Raw genomic sequence first — 26,800 nt, forward strand, 5'->3', positions numbered from 1 at the left:
TTCTAATCTACCTTCCATGTTATGCCACTTTTTAAAAAGACTTTTTAAAAAAGATGCTAATTAATAGTTAACAAGGTAAAAAAACAGGTAATGATAAAAACCCATGTATAACAGTGTTACTTTCTTCTCTCGACTGCAGTGTGCAAACGAACTGAACTTGCTGATATCATCTTCGTAGTGCATGGATCAAGAGACATTACAGAACTGCAGTTCAAGAGTATACAGTGGCTCATGGAAGCTATTGTAAATAACTCATTGGTGGGACAAGAAAATGTTCAGTTTGGCGCAGTTGTCTATAGCAATACTCCCAAAGAGGAGTTCCCACTGAATAGGTATTCTACGAAGTTGCAAGTCAGGGAAGCCATCTCTAAGCTGACACCTTTAAGAGGGCCCACCTTCACAGCAAGGGCTTTGAATTTTGCAAGGAAAAGGTTTGGGGAAGCTCACAGTGGTCGAACATCACTTCCTGGTGTCACACGGATGATTGTGCTCATCACTGATGAACCAACTACAGCAGCAGATAGACCCCATCTTCCAGCAGCAGTACAGGCATTGAATCAGGAAGGTATCCATATCATTGCCATTGGGATGCATGATGCCAGTAGAACAGAACTTGAAGAAATTGGTGGTGACAAAAGAAGTTCGTTTTTTGCTCCAAGCTACAATCAGCTGGAAGGATTACACAAAACTGTTACTCAAGTTATATGTGATGGATCAAAGCCAGGTAACTAGAACCCTTGAAATGCACAGACTTAATTTATCTGTAGTGTTCATAGCATTTCTGTTACTTCCTTAGCCCACAACACATGTCTGTAATCCATGTCTGAGCTTGGTGAGTGAGCCCTTCAGGAATAACAGATGAATGGAGCTAATGGCAGGGAAATTTCTTCCCTCTGCAGACTGTTGTCCCTTTGGTAGAGGTGGCTCAGAAAAGTAGCACTTTAGCCAAATTTACTGGGGCTTTCATGCATAACTTAGTCTGGTCTAGATAGTGGAGGGTCTGCATAAGGAGCTGAGATGAGAAAACAGAGCTGAGGGTTCTGAGCTTAACCTAGAAAAAGAATGTCTTAAGAAACAATCCAAGACAAAATCATCATGGTTGAAAAGACTGAATTACAGAAACATACCTCAGAATGGAATGGAGGGAGAACAAGGGAACCCCAGTATTTCTGAGGTCACTCAGAAAGCAGATTTATTGACCCTGCCATCCCTTCAAGCAGGAAACAGTTGATTTTTCAATATGATGTACAGGCAATGAAATATCTATTTGGCTCTTCACTACACTAGCAAAAGGACATGAAGTGATCAAGTGGGGGCAGGACCTTTCTCCTGCAGTGTTGCAACTCACTTGATGTAAAGCCATATTAGCATAATGCATGAAACTCATTGAAAGCTGTACAGCTGCTTAAGCCATGTGAAGTTGCTGACAGCAAGTAAGAACATTGGTTCCTCTAGGCCAGTGTGGCCAGCTCTGACTGGCAGCACTCTAAGATCTCAGAGACAGGCTTATCCAGCTTTGCTACCTAAAATCCTTTAACGTAGCAATGTGGGGATTTGGCTTGGACAACGTACATGTAAAGCATATGCTCTGCTACACCCATCCTGTGCTAGATTGTGCAGGGCTGAACAGTGATCGCATGCACATTTTGGCAGCATGAGAACTTGGTACTTCTCACAGTATGGTAAGTACAAGGTATAGAAGTACAACTGTACTAATTCACCAGATTTCTCTCTCAGAAAGGAGGTAATCTTGAGTGGGTCATCAGATATATCTGTAGACACAGATACAACACAATCCACCCCATGTCACATCACAACTCAGAGGCATATATGATGACTATGTGAGCCAGCCCATGGAACTGGATTGGACAACTTGTGGTCCTCCAGATGTTTTGATTAACAACAGCCACAATCCATCCCCATGGACTATGCTAGCCAGCCCTGATGAGAGCTGCAGGCAAAATGAAAGTTGGGAGGGGGACTTTTTTTTAAGAAGGTGCTCCAACAAGCTGGCCTAAACTCATAGATAGTCAAGTTAGATAATGCATTCATTTTCTATTAGGATACAACTGGTGTTTAATATAAAGAGACTGCAGCTGGAACAAAGCCATTTAAATTGACTTTCAGGTTTCTGATGTTTGCTTGTTAAGGATAAACCCCAATTGCCTTTGTCACTAGAGAGGATGAGGAAATCTAAAGGAAACTCAACATGTCAAAGATTTCAGTCTTCAAATCACATAGCTGAAAAAACACAAAAGGGGGAACCACATGGCACCCTATAGCCTGACATGCAGTATGGTGTAATCCTGTCTCCTCCAACCTGGTGCCCTCCAGATGTGTTGGGTTCCAACTCCTATCATCATCAGCCAACAAGGCAATTGACTGTGCTGGTTGTGGATGATGGAAGTTTTAGTCCAACACACCAGGTTACAGAGGTCCTGGACAACTTCCCTGGACTAGAGTCCACAGCCATGCACTATAAAATGATTGTCTTTAAGGTTCTGCAAGTCTGCTTTTGTTGCTTCTTATTTCAAAACAGAATATTACATCTACCACTTTGGAGATACTTATTAGGCAACATTCCTACTGAATTCTGTAGGATTCTTCTCTCCTAATTACTTGACCTCCACAGAACTAAGTTTCATGGAGCTTAATGGAACTTATTTCACGGCATGTATTAGAATATCAGCCTTAGGATGCAATCCTATCCATATTTAGACAGGGAAAAGTTCTACAACTCCCAGCATGCCTAGCTAGAGTTTCTGCCTCAATTTGCACAGGATTGCACAATAAGCATTTTAAGGATCCATTCTTACACACCCATCTTACTGAATAAACATGGTCTTCATAGTAAAGTGGATGTTTCTTTTTGCAGTTTGTGGAACTCAAATGGCAGACCTTGTGTTTCTGATTGATGGCTCAGGAAGCATATCAGATCATGACTTTGCCACTATGAAGACATTCATGAAGGAAATTGTAGACAGCTTCATCATTGCTCAGGACAAAGTCCGGATTGGGGTGGCCCAGTTTGGCAAAAATCCCAAGGAAGAATTTTATCTCAACACATTCTATACTGATGTGGCCATAAAGGGAAAGATTGACACCATTTCCCAGTTAAAAGGTTCGACCTTCACTGGCAATGCATTGAGGTTTGTCAGGAGATTTTTTGAGCCTGCCAATGGGGGCCGTAAGAACAAAGATGTACTCCAGGCTCTAATTGTCATCACCGATGGGAAGTCCAATGATTCTGTGACTGAGGCAGCCATTGCTCTAAGAAGAGATGGGATCCAAGTGTTTGCGATAGGAATAGCAACTCCAAACAACTTTGAGCTCCTTCAGATTGCTGGTGATGCCAAAAGAGTATATGTGGTGGAAACCTTTAACATGTTGGAAATTATTGAAAGGAAGCTTGTCACTGAGATCTGTGATTCTGGAGATCGCCCTAGACAGGGTAAGTCTTAGCAATTTCTTTCTTTTTAAAAATCTGTACACTCCCTCATAGGAATATTACCCATTATTCCCAAGGGAGAAGTTAACTGATTATATGGGTGACATGCAAGCATTTTTTAACATACTGTGTTCAAGAAGGATATTGATAACCCAGAAGGATAAAAGAGACTGAGGTCTAGAAATGAATCTGAGAGGAAACACTGAACAGCTGAACATGTTGATCATAAAGAAGGGAATGTTTATCTTTATGAATGAAGGAACAAAAGGCATAATTGATTGTTCTGCCTTTTAGAATTTGAAGCTCTGGAGTTCAATCACTGGTCAAAAAATTTAGGCTGTCATTAGGTTGAAACCTCCAAAATTTTCAGAACAGTTCAGCAATTGAATGTTCTGGCAAGTTTGCAAAAAAAAGACAGATGTATTTGGGAATGCTTGAGAGACTGGAGATTCCTTCGGTCTTTTCTGATTCTATGATTAGAAGGGATTTATGAATTAGGAGCAGGAGCTGGATCATAGGAGATAACTTGTTAAATAAGCCAGACACTCCAGAACAGGCTGAGAGGAAAATTCAGGCAGTCAAGAACATTAGCCAATCAAACTCTGCAGTTCAGGCCCATCTACAATGTCTAGCCAGAAGGATAAATTAATAATGTGAAATCAGACAAGCCACAATCTAAACAAAGGAGTCCAAGGAGGGTAGAACAAAGGATCAAGGAATAAGCAGGAACATAAAATAAACGGTGTTCTTCAATAGGGAGCAGCAGGGCCTTAGGAAGTTGCCTTATACCAAGTCAGGCTCTTGATCCATCTAGCCTAGTACTGTCAATCCTGACTGGCAGCAGCTGTTTGGTGTGTCAGGCATGATCCCTTTTTAGTTCCAACTGAAGAAGCTTGGACTTGAACCTGGGACTTTCTTGCATATCAAGCAGCTGGTCTACCGTTGGGATATTGTATCTCTTCCTACTTCCATCGGTGGGATTACTTGGAGGCAAGGGCCTAGTAGCCACATGAGTTCAGAAGCTGAATTGAGATGCAGACTGGATCAGCTGTAGCATGTCACTGAATTGCCTTGTTAAAGGTTGACTAAAAATTAACTAGATGTAAGCATCTGACTGTGATGGGGAAAGATCAGTCTGCTTAATACACTTTTTGGCTTACAGAGAAGGTATCTTTCCACCAACCCCCTGATACTGTTTAGTTCCAACTGAATATGCTTTACAATCCTTGCAGGTTACTTCTGACCCACCAGTGTGATCTGTCTCTAATGATCTTGTTTTCCTCCCCCCTTTTTGCAAAGTTTGGCAGATCTCTCTGAGATTCTTGGTATGCATGTATCTAATGTACAAGTAGAAATTCCACTTTGATGTGACACTGTTGCATGTAGGAGCGACTTCTGAAGTACTTTCTAAGAGGTGAATCCATGATGTTGGAAGCAGAGGTCTCCTTGAATCACCTATTTCTTATGCAAGGTGATAAATCACACATTCACAGAATAATGACTTCCCTAATGAAGCCAAGTGAGGAAAGCAAAGGGAAGGGAGACACTACACAAACTTTTGGTACAGCTGGTTTGAATCAGACAGGCCTTCCAGAAGGGATGTTTTAAGAGCTGGAAGGTTTGTTTTAAATTAGGGATCTTTCCCACCTGTTAACATGAATGGTATTGGCTGGATTACTGAGTCTGTTGCAAGCGAAAGTCATTCAGGTCCAGATGTTTGCTTCAAAGAAAATGCATTCAAAAAGGGTAAAGTATAACTGTACAGGGAACTAATAAAAATGTGTTAATCATGATTTGCAAAATGGTTCAGCAGCACCTCCCAGTGGCTTCTTGTTATGCTACCACGGCAGACTATTCAAAGTGCCTTAACTCCTGAACACCCTGTATAGTATATGTTTTCGGTAACTGCACACAGAGGTAAGGCAGATACTTTCAGAGATCTTTTAATCTGACAACATGAGTATTGTCTTACACCAATTTAACAATTTTCTTGTATTCTTTACAGCACAATTCTATGCATATGTTTGCTGTATTAAGTTCAATCAGACCCCTACTCCTATACACCAGCAAGTAATGGTGTATAGGAGTACAGAGTCCCAATCTCTGGGAATAGGTGGGATATAAATAAATATAATATAAATATAATAATACCCTTTCAGAGTTTTCAGTATTGAATTGTGACATACATTCCTAGTTAAGAGCTTTTACCTCCATCTTTTGCAGTGAGTTTTCATAGAGGCCTAGAGTTTAGATCCATATTTCCTGCAAAATAATGGGCATTTAATTTTCTATGTAGCCCACAAAGACTCTAGCACACAGACAAGGTAAAGTTATTGCACACATGTATTAGTTAACCATGGTATAGTTTAGGGTTAGGGTTGAAGTTAAAATATGCTGGGAGTGTTGCCTCCTCCCCTTTTGCCTTCACCCCTCCCACCATTAGAATGTAGCTTTGGGACCTTGTTCAGATTTGAGTGTGACCCTTTAAGGGAGAGATTTGGTTTCTGCACCAATACCATATAGCTATTTTAGATTAATTGAATTATTTTTGCTATGTTTACAGATTCAGTTTTTTCTAATTCTTCCTATGTTACTCCTACTCCCATTGCTGATTGGGAAGGTCATAATGTACACGTTTCTTAATTACATGTTTCATCTTTGCTCCTCTACTCCCCTTTACAGATTGCAACATAGATATTTCTGTAGGAGTTGATATTTCTGGGCGTACGAGGCCTCCATCTGCACTGCGTTTGAGGCAGCAAATGCAAACATATTTGCCCTGGCTCATGCAGCAGCAGGGTTCCATGCTCAATATAAGTTGCACTGCTGAATCTCCCGTTAACATCAGGTTCAGGTACCAAGTATTTGATAACAGCGGCCAGGCCTTGTTTGACTCTGACTTTGAAAAATATAATGATGAGATCATTCAGAAATTCTTGGCTGTGCAAACCACAGTGGACACTTACTTGGACAAAGATTTCCTGCAGTCCTTTTGGGACAGATCCCTCAGTCTGACCTCCGCCAAAGTGAAGGTAATCTCTTTTTTTGTTGCTGTTTTTGTATGGTGGAAAAGGCACCAGATCATCAGGAGCCAACTTTGATGGATACTGAATCATTACTTGCTTTGTTCCAGGCAGACCAGATAACTATCTAAGGATGCATATACTGTAGGAAAATATGTTTCCATAGAAAAAGATTAAACAAATAAGGGCTTGATTCTTCTCCTTGCACAAGAATGGTTTATGCAGTTGCTGATGGGGAGGTACTGCATTTCATTTGCTGAGTGGCAAGCAAATTGAATCATGGAATTCTTGCCTGGCCTCCTGCAGAAGGATTCATGGTGCTGGCAGGGGGCCTACATGGGGATGGGTGGTGGTGGACAGGTGAATCAGCCTACAAAGAATTCAGCTAGGGAAACTTGCATCCATTCTGGTTTCAGTGAGGAATGTAGGAAGCAGCCTTCTGCTGAGTCAGACCCTTGGCCCATCTAGCCTGGTATTCTCAGCAGTGACTGATGGTGAAGTTTTCCAGCCCTTCCTGGAGAGGATGAAAGAGAACCTGCAATGCAGGCATTCTACAGCAGAGCAACAGCCCTTCCCTAAGCTAGGGTCTTTCCCACCTCTGAAGTACAGTGTTTCCCATGTTATCCATGAGTCACATTTCCCATTGCCTGCTGTGAGCTGTGTTATGCCAATAAGGTTGCACCTTGGTCCAACACTGTGGCCTATCAGCAGCCTTCTTCACACACTCCTCCAAGCTGCACATGGTATGGTTTGGTGCTGGCAATAAGCCTGGTGGCTGGCTCAGAGCAGGTGCAGATGTATTTATAGTTAACTCCTGCTCTGCTTAGGGACACCCAGAGTTTCTATAGGGGTGGGCAACTCTATGGTCCTCCTGGACTATGGCCCTGTCCACACCTTCCCATCCCAGAGACATGTTGAAGCACCCATCTTCCATCATCTCCATTACGACACTGTGTCCAAGTAAGGTTTCAGTGCAATATGCTTTGCTTAACTGCTAGTGACATCAGTAAGAAGCCACAAGCAATAGGGTAAGCAAAAACTATGCTTTATTCTGCATAGCACAGCAGATTGGAGCTTGAAGAACAAACATTATCAAATTTGATCACCTGGAATTCTCCAGAAGAAGGACCTGCATAGGATCTGAAATGCATTGGAATTGCTTGTTTTGTGGCATAAAACATCTCTTGTGCTTTCTTTCTTTCTTTCTTTCTTTCTTTCTTTCTTTCTTTCTTTCTTTCTTTCTTCCTTCCTTCCTTCCTTCCTTCCTTCCTTCCTTCCTTCCTTCCTTCCTTCCTTTCTTTCTTTTTTGCTGTGTAGCTTCCTTTGTGGGGTGTCTCATTTTGTTGGATTCTAGTTAAATCACTTGTCAGTCGATCCCCCAAAGTACTCCCTTTTCAGGGCAAGGAAGTCATTTTCAAGTCTCTCCTGGATGAGTGTTCAGTGAAGTACATGCCATGGTCTTTGCCCAGGGAAGAAGGAGTTTTGAGCCTTCCCTTTTCTGGCATCTCCACCTCCTGTTTCTCTCAAAACCATCAGAAGCCTGACATAGTTAGCAGGCATAACTGTGTTCCAAGAGGGCTGAGTGTAGAGGAAGCCTGCAGAACTTGTGGTCTACCAAACCCAATGCAGTCATGTGTGATGGCCCAGCAGCGCTTCCAAAAACATCAGGATATGCAAGAACAGGAGTGTTGTCATGCAATTAGCAGGTGCCATTGCTTGGTCTTGCTGGGTAACACACTGCACAGGTTTGGTTTAAAACATTGTTGTCACCTTGACCATTACTGCAACATGTTCCAGTCATCACATGAAAAGCATTCCTGTTTAAATCAGGCTCTGATTGTAGAGAATACTGAAAGCTTCCCTGGAGACTTCAGGGAAACCAGAAAGCTGCTGGCTGCCTTTCCATGCCCGTTGTTTGTTTGTCTATTGTACTCGTATATTGATTTTCTATAAAATATAGAAAGTGAAAGTAAACTGATTCATGGAAATGTCATGGGGAGGTATTTTTTGATATTTTTATTTCCTTGATATTCTCAAGACAAACATAGATCAAGAGTGGACAACTTGTGGTCTTCTAGATGTTTTAGTCTTTGCTTCCTGTGATATATCACCTCTGACTATGCTGACTAAAATATCTGAAGGGCTGTACTTCATCCACAACTAGCATAGATAAAGAAAGGACAGAAGAAGACATTCAGCAGTTCTATGATCCCTGTCAGTTTTCTCTGCCTGTCTCCTGGGGACTTTTCAGAATCCTCAGCTGTCAAAACCTAGGTTATCCATGGTTACTTTTTACGCAAGTAATGTGATTTATAGCCAGGCACTACACAGGTTAAGAAAGCAAAAAAATATGACCTTCCAACATATTGTGACTTCATACGTTTTGTCTTAAAACTGTCTTTTTTATATGTATGCCTCTGGAGTGTTATTGTTTTGTCACAGGTTCTCTTAGCATTTACTGATGGGCCAGATGAGAGCATAGAAATGCTGAAAACAACTGTGGACTCTCTTCGTAGGAAAGGTACATGGAATCTGCCCCCACAATCTCATGTTGTATTTTGACTTTATGAAACACCAAGAAAGTTTTGGCTATTGGTGATAGAGGAAGATAGGAAATAAATGAATATCTGGAAATTCTAAAGCCCAGTAGGATAGCTCTAACTCGGGTGCACATGTCTGGGATCTATGAAGACTCATGTGAAATGGTAGGGATATTAAGAAACTGTTAAAAAGTAGCCAAGGAAAAATGAAGACAGCTGTTTTAAAGAGGTGTTATAGATGAGCAGATTCCAGCTGTCTTGATTCATATGTAATGTTTAAAACTCTTGAGAAAATGTTTCTTGCGAAATTCATTAGAAATAAAGAATGCCAACTTTTCCTTTACGGCTGTGCACTTGGTCTTAATTCCAACACAATGCTCCTAGTATCTCTTATGGCAAAGCTGACTCTGGGAGTTTCTTCGCCTCCCAGTAGAAAGCATGAAAATTGTATTTCATCTCTGCTTTTAAGGCATTTCGAAGGTGGAGAAATGGCTTTGGCCAGTCCGCTACATGAGAAAGGAATTATATAGTTGCATAAGGTCCATCTTAATTTTAGTGATTTCACCGTGCCAATTTGACTTGATCAGATCAGATGAGAAAATGAATCATCCGCAGTTATTCTGATTATTTGGAAATAAAATCAAGCAGTTAATTGGGTTTTAAAAACTTCCACCATTCTTGTCTGTTGGCCATGTTGACTAGGGCTGATGGGAGTTGGCATCCACTAATTCTTGGATGGTCATAGTTTCACTCCCCTGCCATAAAACATATAAATGGGAGAATAATTATTTGAATAAGACCTTAAAAATTCTGTAATATTAGCATAATATAATAAACTGTATATCTTTTATTTTATTTCTCAAATGGTGTGATTTTTTCTTGTGTTTGTACTGCATAATAAAATTTAACAAGTGAGAATAAAATGTATGTAGGAAATTTTCTTAAGGCTTATGTTCCAATAAGAAATCAATACATCCTAATTTTCTACAAATTTACCCTTTGCCAGTTCTTTATGCATTTATTATTAATACATTATGTTAGAAATGCCATTTTTGAGAGTCATTTATGCCAATCCTACATAGCTGGCAAGTTCTATGATGAAGAAATGTCTGTAAACAAACAAGATGATAAGCTAGGATTTTTGGCTTATGAATCCTTCACAGTGTGAATAAACTGCACGTTGATACATACAGATCATTTGCTTCTTTTTCTCTCTTCTCTTTTTTGTGAAAAGGCAAACAAACCAGGCAGGGATTGATTAGTGCAATATTTAAGTCTTTAAGTATGGTTAATTGCATCCAAGCAAGCCAAGCTTCACACATGGGCAACAAACTCTGTTGATATTAAATTTATTTGATTTATAATCCTGGCTTGCTTTGGCACCATAAACCATAATCTTAGACTGGAACATAGCTCTAGTCTCTCCCTCCTGGTTTGTTTATTTGCTAGTGTGAAGAGAGAAACAAAGAGGCTGAAGGCACATCATGGTGTTTGGTCAAATCGCCATTTAAAAACTTAAGTTTTCAGAGTTATCATTATATGAAAATATGACCATTCTGCAGTTTGGCAACCATCAGTAAGTTTGTTAGTTCCAAATGGAAAATGCTTTTTTGGGAGCATTATGAACAGCAACCGTTATGTCCTTTCTTCGTTTTAATAATATATGAAAAGTGTCCACTTAAGCAAATCAACTGAATAGTTTTAACATTTTATTCTTTTACAGGGCTCAGTGCATTTTTAATTATTGGCCTAGAAAACTTTCAGGAATTTCATGAACTGCAGGAAATTGAGTTTGGTCGAGGATTTGAATATCACGAACCTTTGCACATTGGAAACCCAGCACTCCCGGGCATGTTGTGGAGAACCTTTGTAAGTCTGTTCATGGAAGAGGGAGAAAAAAAGAAGATAACTTTCTCAGTTCAAACAATGAATGCATTAACAATGATTGGCGGCCATTCTTTGTTTTGCAGGACACAATTGCAGAACGAGAATGCTGTCGTGTTTGTTGCAAATGTCTTGGGCAAGCTGGAATTCAGGGTATTCCTGGACCTGGTGGAAGGGAGGTAAGATTAGTAATGAGTGACATATATTAAGGATGCGACCCCTGAACTGTGATAGGACACACTGGTGCACTGCAAGAGCAAATGAAGAGTGCTTTGACTTCCCTGCAAAAAGAAGGCATCAGTATTGGATACATCCATTGCTTCATATTGCTCGTCACTGAGGGACTGTGTGAAACTGATTCTCAGACCGTCCCTTTCTCTGCAAACTGAGGAAGGCTTGGGAAAGAAAGAGGCAGTTGTTCTTGGTGCTCTTTCCAGAGCCAAGGTGGCACCAACTCTTCAGATGAGGAATGTAAGGTCTGGGAAACAAGGCCTGTGGACGTTGAGATGCCGAAGGAGGGAGAGCTTATCTCAAGGTTGCTGTCTCCAGGTGTTCAGGCAGACCTTGGGAACCGACAGGGTTTGGAAGAGCAGGGAGGGAACATGGGCGAGGAGCAAGAGGATCCTGGTCCAATCCCTGACCCCATGATGCAGTGCTAGGAGAGAAGGACTAGCCGACTAGAGGCCTGCGTTGATCTAGAAGGCTAACCAGAGGAGGACACCCAGAGGGGTGGAGCTCAGGGTTGCTGACGTGGAGAATTTTTAAAATAGTTTTTAGTTTGGGTTCAAAAATTGCTCAGTGCATGCTCAGAGACTTTTCCTCTGTTGACTATTAGCTTACTGGCTGTGTGTAGGAAATAAAGTGCTTATATGCAAAATAACTATCTGCTGTTTGATGGAAGAAGGGGCAGGGGAACCAGACTCCCAGCAGGAAGTAAGGTGGCATGGGGATTGTGTCGCACAGTGGGCTTTGCTCCTAACATATTTGGGAAATTACCGAAGCATAATTTTTATTGGTTACATTGATGTATCTACTTTCTTCAACTAAACTCTAAAAGGCATACATAGGACACAGAAATCATCTTCCATGCATGCTCTGACTAGACCCAGACTTGCTTGGCCAGTGATTTATGATATGCTTAAAGCTTAATCCTATGCAGATTTAAACAGAAGGCCTACAACTTCCATGCTGGGATTGTGCCCTTAGAGCAGGGGTCTCAAACTCGCGGCCCGTGGGCCAGTTGTGGCCCGTGGGATGATATATTGTGGCCCCCACTTGATATCAAAGTTTAGTGATAGTGCGGCCCGCATGTTTTTCTCACACGCACCTGCGTGAGTCGTTACCCTGGGCGCAATGTTCCCTCTAAGCTGCGTGCCAGGACGGGCAGGGCAAGGTGGGGGGGCCCTGTGGCCTTCAAAGCGCCGGCAGCGCCCGGGCCGGCCTCCAGGAGCGACGTGGGATGAGCGGCCCACCACCACCACAGTGAATACTTGATGCAGCCCAGCCTCACCCAGACTCTACTTCCAGTGGCCCCCAGGTAAGTTGAGTTTGAGACTCCTGCCTTAGAGGCTCAGTGATTTCAAACAGCAAACCAACTCTGCCATTTGTTTTTGTAATGAAACAAAGAGCTAAGCATGAAAGGAACAGTAAACAGTACACCAAACTCAACTTAATAGCCATGATCTTGAAGGTAGTATGTTTTACTGGAAAAATAAGCAAGGGAAATACAGAATATGTATCTAAACCACATTTGTGTGGTTTTTTCTGTAACTTCCATACAGGCTGACAGAAATGTATGAAATCCTCCAAATCTCAAATGTATAATAAAAACCATAACTTTGATAGACATAAATCTTTTGTCATTCCAAATATCCCATGGGGGTCCCATGGGATATTTCTCAGAGTTTTCCATGGGATATTATTCAGAGTTCCTTGTTAACTTTTACAATTGATTCACTGATTATTTTTGCAGTCTTCTATGGGAAGCTTTCGCTACCTTCTCTAATGAGGAAAAGGGAAAGAAAGCATGGGCTGGCACACACTAACCTGAGCTGAAAACACATCACAGCATTTTTGTGTAACTTCAATAAAGCTCCCACGAATTTGTTGTAAAATGAGTGGGGACACACTGAAGCTGATTGCTAAAAAGGAAAACCCAGGTAACCTAGGAAGCAGAGCAGGGAGGAAGAGAAGCTTAAGACAAGAAATGGCACTTGTGTGCTGGCTTGTGCGACAGGATGACAATCCACTGTGGACAGCCCCCTATGGTGGGTTGTCACATCAACTCAGCCTGCAGCTTATTTTTGGAAAAGCAAGCCATGACAAGAATTCATAGCTTGTTTTAGGGTTGTTTTTGCCACAATAAGTTATCATGTTATCTGAAGTGGGGAAAAACATTTTTATGGCAGCTATGAAGCAGCTCAGTGTGAGTGGCAGAAAAGGCACTTACTTTTTATGGGCTTGTCAGTGACTGCCTTTGCACCAATGCTAAAAGAGCATTTAGGAAGGACCATCACTTGTTCCCCTGTTCTTTATTTTTTATATTTGGATGTGTCTGAAATGTGCAATTTGAGCAATATTTTGTCAGTCTTTTGCCAAGTGCACAAATGGATTCTTATATTTGATATGTGTAGTCTTGCCTGTTCAACTTTCATTGTCTGTTTCAGCTATCAAAAGGGAAAATGGGGAAAAAAGCTGAGAATGTAATTGTCTAAAGAGAGACTGTATCTTCCTCTGAATTTTAAGTGTTAAACTGACACTTCTCAGTGCTGTAGAGGAGCCATGAAAATGACAGGGGGAGCTACATTTTTGAGGAGTTGCAAAGTTTGGGAACTGTTAAAAAGGTAGAGAGTACAAAGAAGCACTTAAAACCAAGAGGATTGCATTGCTAAGGGAAAGATGTTGTCCCGTCCCTTTTCCTGCAGCTTCTTTCACCCTTTTTCTGCCTTTACCAGTGCTTTTCAATTGACAGCTTGGCAACAAGTCACTGGCAACTGTACAAATGAGTTTATATGCAGCCTTGCCTTATCAATCTGTTACCTGCTCCGCTCTGTCATTCCATTTGACAACTAAAGCAACAAGGAAATTGACCAGGCAAGACTACACAGAATGAACAACCAAAAAAGTGTGCTTGTGAAATAGCCAAAGAACAGAAAACGCCCCCAAACATAAGAATTTGTGCAGTATTCTGAGGCTGGACCCTCTTCCCAACCCCAAATGCAACTTTTGAGGCTCTGAAAATGTTCTTTAAAAATTCCTTCTCAACCACAAAATATTCTTATAACTGAGATTCTGAGGTATTTCACTTTATATTTATTTTGCAGGTGTATATTTAATAAAATTCAAATAAAAATAAATAAATAGTTTGGATTGCATATTGACCAGGTCTAAGAACTGTCTGTGTTTTGCCAGATAAAACACCTCAGGTCAGGTTTTCAAAATAAGAGGAGCTCTGTCAGTTCTAAGAAACAATCTACTGAATTTTATTTCTCCCTATTGTTATCTTCCAGGGAAATACAGGCTTTAAAGGATATCCAGGCCACCCCGGTGACGAAGGAGTTGTTGTAAGTAACATACAGCTCAGTGGTACAGAAACAGCAGTATGATTGCCTTATAAGAGAGTAATCTGGATCTGTTCCTGGAAATCCATAATAGTGGCTTCTATAACATCCTAAATTGGGAAGACATATTTATTCATCTGTCTGTATAAACATTTATCTCCTGCCCTGTTACCGCAAGAATGGGGCCTCTGGGGCAGCTACCATTTTATATACCGAGAGTGTAAAAACTGCAGTCTTCCCCCATCATTCTCCAAGTCTTATCTGGCAGTTCCCATATGCTATAGCTTCTATTTCCACAGAACAAATTCTTTAAAGAAGGAAAGACTGACTAGGTGCACACAGGGTCGGCTCTACCATTGGGGAAAGTGAAGCTGTTGCTTCAGGCAGCTAATGCTGGGAGGGAGCAGCAAGGAGCTGGAGAAGAGAACTCTGTGTTTGCCCTGCACCCCTTAAGCTAACCTGCTGCCTTGAGGTGTGGGGAAGGATTCTGTATAAGAGCTGGTCTAGAAGGAAGTTTCAACTGGAAACATGGAATGGAAGGGAGTGTCATCTTGGACTTGCCTCAGAAGGCAAAACATTTGTGGTTAGCTGGGGCTGCGCAGCATCTGTTATCTCATAGCATTAGGAGTGTTCCATCTGGAAGCACTCTTACAGCGGCAGAAAATGTCACAACCATATAGAAGCACTTCAAAGCCAAGAACTAGCAATCCTAATACTTTGGTCATGTGTAATGAACAGCTTTTTCCTATTTCTCTTTCTTCATTAGGGAGATCGGGGGCCAACTGGTATGGATGGGAAACAAGGAGAAGCAGGGTGCCCTGGCTCAAGGGGTTCAAAGGCAAGTGAACAGCTTGGAAGCCTCACTGTCCTCAGGGTGCATCCCAATCAGTGTCTTGTCACATGTTATTCCTTTTCATATTTTGTGTCTCACTGTCTTGGTATGCGAGTTGTGTGCTTCCAGCATGCATGGCTCAGATTTCCACCCCCTCCAAATGAATGTAGAATTAGTACCTCTGTATCCATATAGTTATACATCCAATTCAGCAAATCTAGTGTCTGTTTCCAAGTACAGGATCGTGGCAACAATCAACTGAAAGCATGAAGTAGGAATGATGTCCATTAGCTTCTACTAAAGAAAATTAAGTAAAACAAATTAATGAGTCTAGGTAAATGGGAATAAGTTCACAAGAAGAAGCCTCTTCATGACACAGTTGTTCACAGTGCATACCTCCTGAATGAGACATGAACTGTTATGCAAGTCCTCCTGGACCAAGAACTGCAAATTTTACATGGTCTGCAGATCATTGAACACAAATACACTGGAAAACCACATGGAATTCAGAGTTGGACACCTTATTTTTTGGTTTGTGGGTTTCTTCTACACCTATTATGGGTGAATATAAAAATTACCCTCTCTGCAGCCTTTTAGTGCAATGCTGTATTCCACCTTCAACTCCTTTCTCTTCTTCCCTGTTTGCAAATGTTTGCATACTTACCTGTATGTCTGAGTGTGATTTATCAAGAGCACGAGTCAATATTCCTCTTATTTCCCTTGTTTATGCAAATCATAACATTACCACAGTCAGAATTCTCCCTCCCTCTCTCAGACTTGTGTTTGTAAGTTTGTCACTTGAGAACTGAGCTTCAAATGTAATACACCCCCGTCTCCTGTTAGGACTATACACACATTGGTCCGGGGTAAATATTAACAGGGATCTTGAGATTATTGTGTTGATTGATGGTGGTGTAAGGGAAGGATGCCTTGGTTTCTTTTCTGGTTTCATGAGCAATAATAGACAGAAAGATGCTGCCAGGTTGCAAATATGGGTTGTTTTGCTGTTTGGTATAGGCTCAGTTCTGGTACCACAGGCACCCAGTTTAGTTTTTTAAACTAGTATTAAATAATAATATTACATTTCATACTACTTAACTAGTATTTATATTTGATAGCATTAAATACAAGTTCTTTTAATTAGCAATAAGTATTAGTAATAATTGACATTGCTACTTAGTTCAGAAAGATTATTTGAATTCTGTCACAGAATTTCTAGAAGCTTTCTGGCATCACTCACTCGCAATTTGTCTCTTTTATATTTCAGGGAGCAAGAGGATATCGAGGAAGCAAGGTATGTGCTTTAAAATGTGGCTACAGCTCCCTCACTTTAAAGAATATCCCAAATATTTCACTTTAGTCATTAGTCACTACCTTGTGAAAAAGTGGCTTTGGGTTTGACTAGTACAAAGATGATTGGATGCAAACTTCTTATATACCAGGAAGTGGCCTTTTACTGAGTCAGGCCATAAGTCCATGTACCCTGATGCAGTCTGTGTTGGCTAGAAGCAGCTTTCCAGAGTTTTAAACAGAATTTTCCCAGCCCTACCTGAAGATCTAGGACTGAACCTGGGACCTTTTGCTTGCAAAAAAGTTGCTCTACCAAGTTGCTAAATACTCTTGCGGACAAGAGGCCTGAGAGGGTGTTGAATCACTGGATGAATGATGGGTGTTGAACCATAGATGGAGAACTAGAGGCAGCCTAAGATATTTTGGTCATATCAAGGAAAGTGCAAGATGGAACCAACCTTTCCACTCACAGCTCCATTCCTCATATAGAGACTCACTCACTTCGACACTAGCAGCAGGATAGCATCCTCCGCTTCTCCTGAGGGCAGCAGGTTAGCTTAGGGGTACATTACAAGCCATGCATCGCACCCAGTGCTCTCCTGCAAGAGCTGAATGATGAGGAGGCTCAGGAGAACTAGTTTGAGGCCTGCTACTGCTGCACCTCATCACCTGCTGCCATTTATTTTAAAGGTAGGGCAGTCTGGCAGAGAACCGTGCCATATCTCATCTGAGCAGAATTGTGCTAGAAGCAGCAGTCAAAAAGAACTTCCTAATAAGCATCTTTTAACACTGTTTCAACAGGGTGAAGATGGAGATTTTGGGATTGACGGCATTGATGGAGAGGAGGTACCATTGAACCATAATTTGATGATGATGATTTTCATAGATGTTCACTTTCTGAAAGGGAACAAAAGAATGCATAACATTTAAAGAAAAATGGAATCAAACAAGACCAAATTACAAAACAGCTAAAATAGAGTCAGTAATTTTCTGAAATATTAAAATCTTGTACATGTTTCAGAATTGCTTAAAGATAAGGCCGGATACACAACTGTTCTCCAAATGTCTTCAGAATAGGCCTGTATGACTTTTGAAAGATTGGAGGCATTGCCTCAGATAGATTGCTGGGGAAAGTATATACCACAAGATTACTGAGTTGTTTAAATGAAACCAAACATACTTCCCCCCCCTTTTTTCTTTCCTTTTGGGGATCTAGGGAGAAAAAGGATCTCCTGGATCATCTGGACAAAAGGGCACCCCAGGACGAAGGGTAAAGTTAGCTCTGTATTGTAACACGCAGTTGGTGGAGGCCACTGTAATTCCCTATATATTATGTTTTAGGGAAAATCTCCAACCCTTTGGAAACTTGTATTAATTTTTTAATGATTAAGATTTAAAATGGATAGATATTAGCCTTACTTAGAGTAGACCCAATGAAATTAATGGGACCTAACTAATCATGACCAACTTAAGTATCATGCATTTCAATGGTTATACTTTTAAGCAGGGCCAAAATTAGATACAATCCATTATTTCTATGTGGGAGCTGATTGTGCCGATCAGCATTTATCAAAAGCCTCAGAAATATCAGACACAATGCATTAAAGGGTTAAATGTGCATAACGTGCCCCCCTCTCACTCCCTACATTACAAGTGAACATGAGCATGTTTATCACTGGTGGGCCACTGACCATTGACATTCTAAGCTGAGATCTGACAATCTCGAGCTTTGTCACAGATAATATGAGGTAGTGCATGATATCTGAACTGCTGCTCCTCTTTTCTTTATGGCTGAAGGGTAGAGAAGGCCCCATAGGAGAGCCTGGTGAGCGTGGCGAGTCTGGTATACGAGGAGACAATGTGAGTAATGGTGGTATTTCATTTTTTAAGTAAAGAGAACTTGAGTAATTAGAAACAGAATTTTCTACAGTGGTGTAGCAGAGCAAGGGGGCACAGGGATGCAGCACTGGCACTTTCTGATGAGCAAAGTTGCCGATGTCATCTGCCATTTCCCTGCATGCTCTCAGCCTAGCTCTGTCCTTGCAGGTGGAGGTGGTGGATGGTTCTTCCAGAAACATAAGTAACTCATGATGAGATGCCTTTATCTCCACCCTAGAGCTTCTCCAAGTTCCAGGGCAAGTACTGCAGTCGGGAGCCTTTTCTGTTCACCAAACTCTGGTCTTCCAGGAGCAGAAAAGGCTCCCTGCTACAGAAGTTATGCTGGACTTCTTCTGCTGATGCCGCCACCTCTCTTCCTTCTCCTTCTCCTTCTCCTTCTCCTTCTCCTCCTTCTCTGCATTTGTATCCTGACTTTTTCCTTATGTGAGGAACCCAAGACAGCTTACATAACTCCATTTTATCCTCATAACAGCAGCTCTGTGAGGTAGGTTGGGCTGAAAGTCTGTGACTAGCCCAAAGTGAACCTCATGACTGAGTCAGGATTAGAACTCAGCTCTCTCGGATGCCCATTCCAATGTTCAAACCACCACAACACAATGTCTTCATGAGAGCATGGCTAAAGGCATGGCCCTGCACCCCTATTCTGCTTCTGTTGTCCCTTCATCACTTTAATCAGAGGTAACCTGGGAGCCAGGACTGAGTAAGGAGGTTGGAGCCAAAGGACCAAGCTGAGAATCAAAATCAAGGGGCAAGCCATGAAGTTAGGACCAAAGAGCAAGGAGCAGAAGTCAGGGCCAAAAGGAACACACAGGAACCCAGCAGATGAATGCAGGCAAGGTCCCAGCCCAAAGAGGAGACCCTTAATAGCCCTTCTTCAGGAGGATCCAGTGCTCCTGGGAGTACTTCACTGCTAATAATTTGTCCAAGTTACTACAGCTCAGCAGATGGGGCAGCTGCTCACAGAAATGGGGGCTTCAAGTTCTTGCCCAACAAGAGATTGTTTTGCCCAAGTTATGGGCCCCAAGGTACTATTGTCTTTCCAGTGTACATATGCATCTCACAGGTTCATGCTCCAAGCAGAGCATTTCACCTAGCTCATTATTAGAGAATAAAAGAATGTAAGTACTATCTGGTGTTCTGCTAGTGAAGAATGCAGCTGCTTTGTTTTTTCCCCTAAGATGTATTATAAGAAGAAGACAATTATTTCAGATTGAAATGTTTCCTAATGCCTTAATACCTTCTTGCCCTGTAAAATAATACCTTCCTGTCTTAAAGCCACCCACTTGGATTGCATGCTTGAGTTCATTGCCTTCCAAAATTATTTCCTTTCCATTGCTCCAGGGAAAGCATTTGTAGTTTTAGACAGTGGATTGCCTATAGCAACTAAAGCAAGCGTTGAGCCTATTTCTGTGATCTGTTTTTTTAAGCTACAATAGCAAAGCTGAGGACTCTGAAAACACTTAAGAATTTGTTGTATTTTTTTTCAGGGGATTCCTGGAATTGACAATGAAGTCTTTGGTCCTCCGGGTACAAGAGGGAAAACAGGGCGGCAGGTAACCAAGCATGTAGAAATCACTAAGGAAAACTAAGGCAATTCTGAAGATAGCAGTGTGTAATTTTGCAAGACGATCATTGTTAGCTTCTTATACTGAATTGAGGATTGATTCTTTTATTTAATTGTTATTGTGAATGTTTTTGTGGTGCCTCATAACTCTGCATTAGAAACAAAAAGAGCCACCAAGGTTTTGGATCTGGTTGGTTGCAATTTCAACCTGATTGCTAGAAGCAGCGAAACGCATGAGCACAATGTTCCATTGCTCCCTGTGGATTTTGGCAGATCTGCAGAACCAGTTGAACACCAGTTGAATGAGTCAACTTGGACAACAGACTTAGAATGTGAAACTTGAGAAGTCTCTTTTCTGACTCATCTACATTAGATAGATGTATATGTTTGATACAGTGGATGGCCACAAAGCTGCTAACAAAGCAATGTCATATTCTGAGCGTTAGAAGAGTGGAGTGTGTGTTTCTTGAGTTACATGTCAGAGTTCATAACATGCCATGATGCTGGGGTATGGGAATAACACAAATATAATTCAGTAATCTCACTGTGCTTTCCAGGGGGAAATTGGAGCTGATGGTGTACAAGGAGAAAGTGGAGCAAAGGGTCTAAATGTAAGAACAATTGTAGAAAAGATGAAGTACCTGCTGTGTCCAAGTTTACAGAGACATGTTCTTTCCCTCTCCCAATATAAATTCTTTTTATGAAATTAAGTAGAGGTAATATGGTGGGATGAACAAGGTATAGGAAATTACTAGGCACACAGGGAAAATATATATTAAACATTATTAAGCGCTCCTTTGTGAACCAGGAGGTCACCTCCCTTTTAATTCCTGAAATTGATGGCTTCCTGTTTGTTTTTCCCTCTTTTGCATGAAGGTCATTTGTCCCTCAGGCTAGAAAGTTGGGTCTGCAGCAAATGGGTTTTGCTAATTTATCAAGAATTTAGGATTAATTGCTTACCTGCCGCTGTTTCCAACTGTGGGTCTGTAGGTGTTGTTGGACTATAAATCCCCAGTCATCCTCAGTCAATGTGTATAGCTGTCTGGGATTTCTGGGAGTGGCAGTTCAGTGCCATCTGGATGCTTTCTTCAGATGCCTTAGGAAATTCATGTCAGAGTTCATCATATGCTTCTCGTGTCTTATTCCCCTATAGGTTTCTTTAGATTCAATGCAAGCAGGCAAGCCAGTTTTGACTCTTGGGTGGGTCCTGTTCAAAATAAGGGGTTGATCTATTAAGTCTCCAAGGAGGTAGAGGACTGAGGGTCCCATTGGTGGAGTTGGAAAAGTTGACTAATGCTCTCCAGGGACTTGTAAGGGACTGTGTAAGATAAACATTTCACTCATATGTAAGACCTGTTGCTGTTACTTTGAACTTGTTTGAATTCCGTGTGCTGAAGTTACTTCTTCCCCACCCACTATTTTAGGGTCGTGTTGGCCGCAGAGGTCCTCCTGGTTTAAAGGTCAGTAGTCACTGCACTTCCATGCTGCTGAATGTATTATTATGAGCTGAGTCTTTATTGCATGAGCTTGCTCCCTCCTCACAGCTGATTATGGACTCTTTAGATGAAGCAGTGTTTTTAAACAGTGCTTTCAGCAAGTCTTTTGAGGGCAGGGAAAATGTGGTACAGAAAGGAAGGAAATACCTTTCTGCTTGTGTATTTGTGCCATTATGCTATCCCACAATGCCACCTCCCTGTTAAGCAACAGGAAAGCAGGAAAGGACATGCTCCTTGTGTAGTTCTTAAACCTCTATTTTGTGACAAAACCAAAAGTAGATACAGTGGATTAACAGCCTTTTGTAGAAAAGCTTGATGCCTCTTCTTCCAGAAATTGAAGGGGAAACTATTATTGGCATTATGAATAGTAATAAACTGCGTTAGAGTTCTATTTGGATGCTGGAGCATTCTAGACATGTGGAGTTAATAATTTGAAGAGGAACTATGACTCTCATTAAAATAAGGACATTTCTAAATATTGTTCTTGGTAAGACTGTTGTCCAGATGTGTATCAACAAGTGGAAAGAAATCAGTAAGACTGAAACAAAGAACCCGGCAGGTAAAACTTAGACCATGATTTGCAAATCCCATTCGGACTGTGGTTTCAGTTTTTAGTTTATGGCTCCATGGTCCAGTTATCTGGACACAAAGTTTAACCATGATTAAGCTTCACAACCTCTCTGGGCCAGAATGCTTAGAAGGATTGTACTCCTGCCACAGATGTATGATGAAATGAATATAGTGAAATCAAGTCAACAAATACATTACATTTCGGATACTTTGTGTTGTAGCAGAAGAGCAGTGCTAACTACTAATAGTTGCGTTAGTGTGAGAAATGACATATCATAAACTTAGGGACTTCAAAATGTTTTGTGTTTCAAATGATAAAGATTCAATGACATTCCTTGAATCTTCATTTAAGCTTGCACTTTCAAAAACTGGAACGTTTGAAAGATCCCCAAGTGGGCTTGCTGGCCCGCTTCTACTGTCTGTACTTCTTCTGGCCCTGTTCCCCAGCTGCTGAGTGTTGAGTGGAACACAGCAATCTGGCCAGCCGTACATGAAAAGGCAATCCATACATCAAGTTGCCTGGATGACCTTAAGCTGGTCCGCATTTCTCAGCATTACGTCAGGGGTCTTCAGAAGGTTAGGGTTAGTGGACATTTAGAATTTTAAGAGCTTCATGGGCAGTCTTACAAAATGACATCCATGGAGGGTGGGGAAGTTGCTTGCCTGTTCGAAAGGCAAGATGGTGACGCTGCAGGAGAGCTGCAGAGAAGCTAAGTACAGTGCAGGGAAGGGCCTGAGCTTCAAATCATGGAACCATTCATTTGAACCCCAAAGAAAGATTGCCCTGGGAGGTATCCCTGCAGACTGCAGCATGACAGCATCCCAATTAAGTATTATTTTAAATTTTTAAAAGCACACTTAAGAAATAAAATAAAAATCAGGAGGGGCAGGGTCTGGTGGACACCAAGGAAGGTGTCCATGAACACCATGTTGGGGACTGTACTCCTAGATGATAGGGGTTTTTCAAGGTCACTAAGCCACTGAAGATTGATTTCTGAGAGCCAAAGCAACAGCAGACTCTCGCCAGCAAAGCGTGCCTGTGGGCCTTGGCTGCTGTTGGAAGCACTACAGGATGCTGGACTTAAAGGACCATTTGGTCTGATGCAGCAGGAATCATCTTATGTTCTTAATTTTCAGAAATGGGACAAAGAGAGTTTGGCCTTAGAATCAAATGTCTCTTGCCCTATGTCAGAATCTTGGCACATTGCTTCCTCATCAGTCTTTGTGAGCTTGCTCACAATATCATCTTTACGGAAGGCTTGCCTTGCAAACCATCTGAGTACTGATACTGTTCCTGAGGAGATCTAGAGGGCCCCACAGGCTTTGACACTTATCTGAATGTTTTTCTCCTGATTCTATCATAAACGCATATTTAACATGTTACAGGAGATGACCTTCCTATCCAAAGTTTATTGCTAGTCAGCACTGTGAGTCTTACTTTTCCAAACCTCTCCTTGATTATTTTAGGTATCAATAAACATTTTCAAACTACAGCTTTGCCCAGTCATTTTGCACTAACATTGAACAATAACCTTAAGCCACCTCTCCAGTTACATCAGTTTTGCACCGAGGCCTCAGCCCAAAAAAATCAGTTGAGTGATTTTTGAAAATAATGGGAAATTAAAACAAACAAACAAACAAAACAGGTCTGGAAAGCATAATAATGATGGGGCTGTTTGCCATTCCTCATTTTATTTCTCAAGACTCAAATTTAGACCAAGGATTCAGCTCTGAACCATCCTCAGTGATGTTTCATCCCTCTGCTTCATATCCTTAATGCCCTTGACAAACATAAAGGTGCCCGTTTACCAAGAACGATCTATCTTTTCTTAAACTGGGCTCAGAATAGACATGCCACATCCTCAGATAGTTACTGGATCTGAACAGAGCCTACTACTGTGCAAATGCCTGCTCTCAGTCCTCCAACCAAACAGCTTGGAGCTGCCCTTTCAGTTTCCTGCAATGTCCAGCAGTGATACTATCATGCAGGCATTGTGGGAAAGTTCCGTGACAGCTCCAAGTCACCTGCCACTGCTGCTGTCACAACCTGTCACCGTGGCTGCTGCCAGTTGTGTGGGTGCAGGGCCAAGGAGAATGGTTGCCTTCATGGTTCTTGATCTTAGCAAAATGTTCACCAATAACCCCCGCCCCCCTCTGGCTATTGTAGACCAAGAGTGGTCAGAAAGTAATCTCCAGATGTTTTGGACTTCAATTCTGAGCCTTTCTGACCATTGTCCATGCAGGCAGGGACTTCTCAGAATTGTAAGCCTACAATTTGAAGACCTTCCTTCTGCCCACTTCTGTCCTAGAGCGCTGTTGAATTAATGCCTCCTTCCCACTCAGTGCTTGAGCAGTCTTTCCCAACCTGGTGTCCTCCAGCTGTTCTGGACTTCAGCTCCCATTAGCCCTAGTCAACATGGGCAATGGCCCAGGAAAGCTGGGAGTGGTAATCCAAAGCATCGATTGAATCCAGGTTGGGAAGATTGTATCAGGGAGAAGACAAATAGCTTTGAGGTTGGGTTATCACAAGTTTCTGCTAGTCTCAGGTTGGCAAGAAGTTGTTCAGGAATGCACATTTTCCTTAATTCTTTATGTCTGATTTGGCAGGGTGTACGAGGAAACGAAGGGGAAGCGGGTCATCCTGCAGAAAGTGGGCCACGAGGTTATCCGGTAAATACAAATCCATACTGAGAAGGAATGGTCAGTGTGACAGGTAAAAAGTATAAGGCAGGGTTTGTGGGACACCCAGTGTTTTGTACAGCTCGTGATGGGTTGCCACAGTGGAATTCTGCATCACATGTGCGGAATCTGACCAGTGACCAGCTCTCTGCATTAGTGCAGTCATTGCACAACTGGAGTGAATCAGCCTAAATCATTAAACCAAGGCTACATCTGCATCTCAGTGAACATTTCATTCATTGTACTTTATGGTTTACTGTCCAATATGTCTCCTATGTCATCAGGGCACAAAGGGCCAACAAGGAATACCTGGACCTATCGGGCCGCACGGCTTACCGGGCCTTCAAGTATGTTTTATAACATTTCTTAATTCCTAAAGTGTGTTTCATAACGTCTTATGAAATCTCTATAACTGCTCAGGGATTGTATAAAATATTTTATAGCACATAAATAGTATAAACACTCAAAGAAATGACATTCTATTCCTTCTGAATGTATTTATTTATTTTGGCTCATGATAAAACAGAAATAAGAGAGCAAAAGGTGAGAGTTTTTATGGCAAACACTCACAGGATTATGAACCCTACCTCAAATTTTTCCTGGCCCAGTGGCATGGAGATCTGCCTGCTCTGCTGAATTTCAGTTAGCCTTACTTATTTTAGACTCCCTTGATGTTTTGGGGCATGCATGTTTTGTTCACAGTCTCATCACATCTTGGGCTTTGTAGTCTATACTCTGCAGTTGTAGTACAGCAGCCGTATTCATTCAATTTGTTTTGAATCCATACTTTATTAGTTTTTGTCAACCTGCTGGCAGAACAGATTTTAAGGAATGGCCTCTGGCAAATCCTCTCCAAATGCACCTCCACCACCACAACTCTGTCCCAGAGACTTGGAGGTACTCCATTTCCTTTAGGTGGACTTCTTGCATGCAGAGGGGTCTTATCTGCTGTTTAGCATTTAATAAAATAGGGATGTTTCAAGAAATAAATTGAAGGCCATAAGAAGTAGGGCAAGGCATTCTTTTTTAAAAAATGTGTATTTCATAATGCTTGCCCTTTGTCTCCTTTTTGTATAGGCCTATACGAAAGGTCGGCATTAATATCCCATGGCTTGCTTAAAAGCTTGTGTGGATATGTTTAAGGGGACCTCCCTGGCTTCTAAGTTCTGGAAGTCAGAATCCAATAGTCTCCACCATTTATCCCCTTTCATCAAAACTTCTAAGTCCTGTGAGCACTACTAAAGCCTTTTCCTGACATGACTTTTTCCTTTGGAAATTTATTTCCCTGGATGAATAAGACCCAGAAAATACAACCCTTGTGGGCTGTACATTGTCCATTTGTCCATTTGGCTGGATTCTTCATGAGACGTGGAGTGACATTTTAAAAAGGAAGGAATGAATTCACTTCCAGCTGTAGTGTCTTTCTGTCTGTGTCTTTTTGGAGAGTGCTTTAACAGACAGCATTAGGATAGCTGCAAATTTGGATATGATTATAGAGAAAACATAAAAACTATTCAACTGGCTGCTAGTGAGTTCTGTGGTCAGGAAGGGCATTTGCTGTGGAAAATGAACAGTTTACCACTGGTTTTGTGCTCTGAATAGAAGTCAGACTTTTTTGCCTCAATTTGACTTTAAATATGTGTTTCTGATTGGAGGGTAGTCCAGGAATCAAAGGTGAATCTGGCTCTGCAGGAAAAGTAGGACATATGGGTCGAAAGGTAAGCATTCCTGATTCCAGTATTATCCTTTGGGAAGTTGATAATGTGTTTCTTAAAGTAAAATGCAGCCTTCACTTTGTCTTGTATAGCTACACTAGTTATGGTCTGTATAGCATAGATGAGGAACCTCAGACTGCAGGTTAAATAGGGCCCACAAGATTTCTCCACCTGACCCCTACCTTACCTCCAGTTACAAATCAGAGATAAGCGATTTTCCTCTTCCCTCCCATTCTGCAAGTTAAGATTTTAAAAAGTCTTCATTGGTGACTATGGCAGTGTTTCAAAGCCTAACAACAG

The 26,800-nt window shown here is 41.6% G+C and overlaps 1 protein-coding gene across 3 annotated transcripts in view; it reads left to right on the forward strand.

The window, feature by feature from the left end:
* Positions 1–26,800, forward strand: part of LOC123036423 (collagen alpha-6(VI) chain-like) — an 82,784-nt gene that overhangs the window by 27,312 nt on the left and 28,672 nt on the right. For all 3 annotated transcript variants that reach the window (XM_044455670.1, XM_044455678.1, XM_044455685.1), the window contains exons 9-26: positions 140–724; positions 2,876–3,451; positions 6,131–6,480; positions 8,914–8,992; positions 10,735–10,880; positions 10,982–11,074; positions 14,405–14,458; positions 15,222–15,293; positions 16,555–16,581; positions 17,379–17,423; positions 17,794–17,847; positions 18,375–18,437; positions 19,964–20,029; positions 20,598–20,651; positions 21,465–21,500; positions 24,714–24,776; positions 25,070–25,132; positions 26,441–26,503. In XM_044455670.1, the coding sequence (XP_044311605.1) occupies positions 140–724; positions 2,876–3,451; positions 6,131–6,480; positions 8,914–8,992; positions 10,735–10,880; positions 10,982–11,074; positions 14,405–14,458; positions 15,222–15,293; positions 16,555–16,581; positions 17,379–17,423; positions 17,794–17,847; positions 18,375–18,437; positions 19,964–20,029; positions 20,598–20,651; positions 21,465–21,500; positions 24,714–24,776; positions 25,070–25,132; positions 26,441–26,503 (2,489 nt within the window). The remainder of the gene's footprint in view (positions 1–139; positions 725–2,875; positions 3,452–6,130; positions 6,481–8,913; positions 8,993–10,734; positions 10,881–10,981; positions 11,075–14,404; positions 14,459–15,221; positions 15,294–16,554; positions 16,582–17,378; positions 17,424–17,793; positions 17,848–18,374; positions 18,438–19,963; positions 20,030–20,597; positions 20,652–21,464; positions 21,501–24,713; positions 24,777–25,069; positions 25,133–26,440; positions 26,504–26,800) is intronic.

The sequence above is a fragment of the Varanus komodoensis genome, unplaced genomic scaffold (genome assembly GCF_004798865.1).
Source record: "Varanus komodoensis strain SLA01 unplaced genomic scaffold, ASM479886v1 scaffold10, whole genome shotgun sequence".
NCBI lineage: Eukaryota > Metazoa > Chordata > Lepidosauria > Squamata > Varanidae > Varanus > Varanus komodoensis.